Here is a 5,948-nt window from a genome sequence, read left to right on the forward strand (position 1 = left end):
CTCGCAATTACGAGTTTATATCTCACAATTCTGACTTATTTTCTCGCAATTCTGACTTTTTCTTTCGCAATTGCGGGTTTATATCTTGCAATTCGGACTTATTTTCTCGCAATTTTGACTTTTTTCTCGCAATTCTGACTTTTTTCTCGCAATTGCGGGTTTGTATCGCAATTCTGACTTATTTTCTCGCAATTCTGACTTATTTTCTCGTAATTCTGACTTTTTTCTTGCAATTGCGGGTTTATATCTCGCAATTCTGACTTATTTTCTCGCAATTCTGACTTTTTTCTCGCAATTCTGACTTTTTTCTCGCAATTGCGGGTTTGTATCGCAATTCTGACTTATTTTCTCGCAATTCTGACTTATTTTCTCGCAATTCTGAGATATGAACTTGCAATTATAATAAGTTTGTCTCGCAATTCTGACTTTTTCTTGCAATTGCAAGTTTATGGTGCATTTCAGACTTTTTTTATATATAAACACGCAGCTGCAAATTATAAAGGCTAAATTCTGAGGGGGAAAAGTATGGAAGCCCGTTTCCGCCACAAAATAAAAGAGGAAATTGCAACTTTTTCTCTCACAATTCTGACTTTTTTTCTCGCAATTACGAGTTTATATCTCGCCGTTCTGACTTTTTTTCTCAGAATTGTGATATAAACTTGCAATTGCGAGTAATAAAGTCAGAATTGTGAGATATAAACTCGCAATTCTGAGAACATATATATATATATATATATATATATATATATATATACAGAAACATAGTATCACTCCAACAATATGAGGAAAAAAGATTTATTTCTGTACAAAAGTCTTTATATTTTTTTCTTATCTAAAGTAATACATTTGTATTACTTAGAAATCATTCACGTTTACATCACATCCATATACAACTTAAAGTTAATGTCATGTATATTTGAATTATACACTAAAGTGAAAATTGTACTTAAAGTTTTAGTTTTTACAGATAGGACAGAATTACATTACAACTTAAAAGTCCCTTAAAAGATGTCCCTTCTGGATTTGTGTAATAGTGCCTGTACAATAAATAAGTATAAAATATATCTCTGTTATCAATCAGGATTTTTTGTATTTTTTTTTTTTAAAAACACACACAACATACAAAAACACTAACAAATCACAATCTCCGAAAAAAGACCAGCTATTTCGGCAAAGGGACAATGTCGTACTTCTTGCCAAATGGAAGAAAAGCCAATTCATCACAGATTTGATCATTTTATGATAGACTGACATCTACTAATGCTCAGATTCAAATCCATTCTTGACTATTCAAATTTAAAGGGACGGTTCACCGGAAAATGAGAATTGTGTCCATATTTTTTCACACGTCTTGAACTTGTATGGTGCTTTCAGAAGTTATGCTTGGAAAATTTAGTTTGTTGTTACAGCAAATGACATGATGTGTAAATAAATGAGTGAAATTTCCATTTTTGGGTGACCGGTTCCTTTAAGGCCGGATTGTTGTTGTTTTTTTTGCTGGCTCTCTCGTTCAACACAAACGAAACCAACTCTTGTGCGTGACAATTAAAATGAGAAAACCTCATGACATTTACAATCTGAAACCTTTTTTTGTACATATTTTGAAAAAACATGTTGAACCACGCAGGCAAACATCATCGAGAGGGACAAAAACAAGGAATGTCGCGATCGTTTTTAGTTTTTTTTTCTTGTTTTTCTCCCGTCGAAACAAGTATAAGCAACTGACGACACGATCCAAAAATCACAACGTCCACGTTGTCACATACAATGGAATCCGCTGGGAGGGGTTGCTAGGTAACATAAACACATGCTGGGCTGTGATTGGTCCTGGCGTGCGGCTGTAGCTGGGCTCGTCCAGTAATGCTGCTACTGCAAGATTGAGATGTCCTGCGGCGTGTGTCGCTCGTCTTCATAGCTTCATCATCTTAATCACAGGGATGGGGAGCACTTGGTGGAGTTTGGCCCGCTCTTCATCAACACTCATCCTCACCCAGTCCGGCCAGAAGGAGCCTTTGAAACCCACAAAGGCGAGTTTGTCTGGAAACAAAAACACCACAAAATGATTTTTAATGACCTCATTCATGCCAAAAATGTTGGTTAAGGCCAATTTATGTGCATCAATGTTTGCCAAACTGCAAACTGTAAAAAATGTCAATTACTTAATTATACAGGCTCTGATGTTATGGTGCTTATTTAACAGCTTTCTGGAATACTTCATTCTGATTGGTCAATCGTGATATTCTTTGGTTACATTTTTTTTTATAATAAGGCTAATCTGTATGACCGTCATCCCTGGCAACAGATTTCCTACATACGCTACAAAAAAGTTTGGGGTCGGTAAGACCAGTCCGGCCAGAAGGAGCCTTTGAAACCCACAAAGGCGAGTTTGTCTGGAAAAAAACACACAAAATGATTTTTAATGACCTCATTCATGACAAAAATTTTGGTTAAGGCCAATTTATGTGCATCAATGTTTGCCAAACGGCAAACTGTAAAAAATGTCAATTACTTAATTATACAGGCTTTGATGTTATGGTGCTTATTTAACAGCTTTCTGGAATACTTCATTCTGATTGGTCAATCGTGATATTCTTTGGTTACATTTTTTTTTATAATAAGGCTAATCTGTATGACCGTCATCCCTGGCAACAGATTTCCTACATACGCTACAAAAAAGTTTGGGGTCGGTAAGATTTTTTAAATGTTTTTGAAAGAAGTCTCTTCTGCTCACCAAGGCTGCATTTATTCGATCAAAAATACAGTAAAAACAGGAATACTGTGAAATATTATTACAATTTAAAATAATAGTTTTCTATTTTAATATATTGAAAAATGTAATTTCTTCCTGTGATCAAAGCAGAATTTTCAGCATCATTACTCCAGTCTTCAGTGCCTATGGAAGCTTATTTCTGCCACAGGATTAAAAAAATAAATAAAAAAAAAACTTTTCCATCTCACAATTCAGATTTTTTTTTTCTCGCAATTCTGAGTTTATGTTACAATTAATTTTTTCCCTCAGAATTGTGAGATATAAACTCAGTTATGAACTCGGAATTGCAAAGGGAAAACAAATCATAATTGTGAGACAAGTCACAATTACCTTTATTATTCTTTGGCGAAAATAAAAATAATATTGAGACGTAAACTCAGAATTCTGCGAGAAAAAAAAACTGAAATACGAGAAATAAATGCAAAATTGTGAGATGCAAAAGCAGAACTCTGAATATCAGATAGTGTTTATATTTCGCAATACTGACTTTTTTTTTCTCAGAATTGCGAGTTTACTTCTTGTTATTCCGAGTTTATATCGCAACTCTCAGAATTCAATGCATCCTTGCTGAAAATTACTATTTACTTTTTTTCAATTTTTCCAATTTTTCAAACATTGTATGAAACTGTAGTGTAGCTGTGCAAGTTTCATGTCTCCCATATCATTCAACACTTTTTATTCATATAATAATCTCAAATCTCAAATCAATATTTATTTATTTATTTAGGCCATGAAATAACAGGAAAATATAAAGTTGATCAGTATCATAAAATCTTGTGTTGGAGTGCTTTCATTTTTATTCCTTTAGGTTTCAGTACAGACTCGTCATGCGTCGGTGGTCTGTGAAACATTTGGTGTTGTTCACTGAACGAGCCGGTGGGAAGCACTTGGAATGTAAACTTAAGGGGCTTTGCCTGCTGGAATGACAATTCAACATGATACATATAATATGTGAAGGGAGGGTCAAGAGGAAGGACCCTGCTGCTCTGGTATGTATGTGTGTGTGTGTGTGTGTGTGTGTATGTGTCCAGCCCAGAAAACAGCTTCTCTTCACATGACTCAACTCTTTTTCTTTCATTGTCTGGGGGTTTCACTGTCTTTTTTTACTGTTTTCTATTTTAATATATTGTAAAACATAATTTATTCCTGTGATCAAAGCTGAATTTTCAGCATCATTACTCCAGTCTTCAGTGTCATATGATCACTCAGAAATCATTCTAATATGCTGATTTGCTGCTTAAGAAACATTTATTATTATCAGTTTGCTTTTGATTAATTGAATGCATCCCTGCTGAATAAAACCCCTAGTAATCAGAATAGAACATTTCATTGCATGTGCATTTGATTTTGCATGGATGTAAACTATTCATGCATATATTTTGTATTAGTCTTACTCGTCTTTGAGGTTGGTGATGTAGTTCTCTAGCTGAGCTGGAATTCCCATCAGGATTGAGTTCCTGAAGCCTTTAGACTCCAGGATTTTACCGCTGTGGCCGTCGATTACAGTCAGATGAATGCCATCTTCTGATTGGTAGATCTTCTTTCCATTCACCTACAGAAACAGTAACTTTATTTTCATTTGTTTTATTTTTTTCTTTCAATATCTTACTTGGTCTGTCCCAATGCCTCTTTACATAAATACAAATATATATAAAAAAAAAAACAATAAAAAAGTCACTATTCAATTAAATTACAAGTATAAAATAAAATAAAATAAAATAAAAATATAATATAATATATAAAGGCCAGAATGGGAGATAAGCTAGACCTAGATTAAACCAGCTAAACATCAGGAAACCACTTTAGGCTTAGGCAGGCTAACTAGTGAATGAGAACTGATTTTCCTCAGTTCTTTGTAAAACTCATTATTCATGACACAATAAAAAAGTCACTATTCAATTAAATTACAAGTATAAAATAAAATAAAATAAAAATATAATATAATATATAAAGGCCAGAATGGGAGATAAGCTAGACCTAGATTAAACCAGCTAAACATCAGGAAACCACTTTAGGCTTAGGCAGGCTAACTAGTGAATGAGAACTGATTTTCCTCAGTTCTTTGTAAAACTCATTATTCATGACACATTACTAAGAGTTTGTACCTCAGTATAGGCGAAGTCCTCTTTGATGTGGAAGAAGCGTGTGTTATATGACTCCAGTTTGACTTCAAGGAAGTGCTCCGGTGTGTGAGGCTGTAAAGGATACAAGAAAATTTGAGATTACAATAATATAATATTTAACAATATCTTCTTACTAGATGTTTGCACTTACAACTTGCATACACCATAATACCTGAACATATATACAGAAAACTTGAAGTGTCACTGTGGTTAAACTAATGGCACTTAAACTTGTGAGGAAACTCAAACTGCGCCAATAGGTGAAATAACATCATATGAACATGCAGGCACACTGGGAGATGCCGTTAATGATATTTCAATCATGACAACTCTCGGAACATTTTAGCATGGTGATGGATATGACAATGTTAATGTATTTGGTCTTGGCGGAACAGATCTGCTACGCTGCGGCTGCTGTTGGTTATTGCTGTAGTTGTAGATTATTGCTGCTGCTGCAAGCAAGTACAGGAACTTGCTACTGCCAATGCATATGGCGATACGGTGCCATGAGTATTTAAGACATGCTGCTGCACAAATAGCATATAAAATAACCCCGTAGCAGATCTATACAGGTGGAGCTGGGGAAGGTGGAGGGTTTCAGAGAACACTAAAGACGCTGCAGGAATCTCAAGTGAATGCTAGCCATCTATATAAATGCAAGGCAGTAAGCTCATTGGCTGCATATGCAGCATGAACCAATCAGCTTGTGCCAAGTCGTTAAACTCTCTGAATATCATCAGTTACGTAAACACCCCGTCAGAATGCGCCATCTAGAGTTTCATGATTGAACTGTGTGTATATATAAAGCACAATAAAAAAAAAAAAAGTCATTATAATTTATTGTGTATTTCTTTTTGTTATTTGCTATAGCAAATGAAATTTCATTTTTTTTCCAATTTAAAATGGCATTGCTATATATTAACCTATATACAGTGGGTACGGAAAGTATTCAGACCCCCTTAAATTTTTCACTCTGTTATATTGCAGCCATTTGCTAAAATCAATTAAGTTAATTTTTTTCCTCATTAATGTACACACAGCACCCCATATTGACA

The 5,948-nt window shown here is 34.5% G+C and overlaps 1 protein-coding gene across 1 annotated transcript in view; it reads right to left on the reverse strand.

Moving 5' to 3' along the window:
* Positions 1–1,092: 1,092 nt before the first annotated feature.
* Positions 1,093–5,948, reverse strand: part of LOC107553744 (cell migration-inducing and hyaluronan-binding protein-like) — a 171,152-nt gene continuing 166,296 nt past the window's right edge. Inside the window, exons 26-29 of the mRNA XM_016236058.1 lie at positions 4,876–4,965; positions 4,165–4,322; positions 2,129–2,139; positions 1,093–2,037 (exon numbers count right to left, since the gene is read on the reverse strand). Coding sequence (XP_016091544.1) covers positions 1,910–2,037; positions 2,129–2,139; positions 4,165–4,322; positions 4,876–4,965 — 387 coding nt within the window. The 3' untranslated portion in view covers positions 1,093–1,909. The remainder of the gene's footprint in view (positions 2,038–2,128; positions 2,140–4,164; positions 4,323–4,875; positions 4,966–5,948) is intronic.

Source organism: Sinocyclocheilus grahami, unplaced genomic scaffold (genome assembly GCF_001515645.1).
Source record: "Sinocyclocheilus grahami isolate Dianchi unplaced genomic scaffold, SAMN03320097.WGS_v1.1 scaffold480.1, whole genome shotgun sequence".
Taxonomy (NCBI): domain Eukaryota; kingdom Metazoa; phylum Chordata; class Actinopteri; order Cypriniformes; family Cyprinidae; genus Sinocyclocheilus; species Sinocyclocheilus grahami.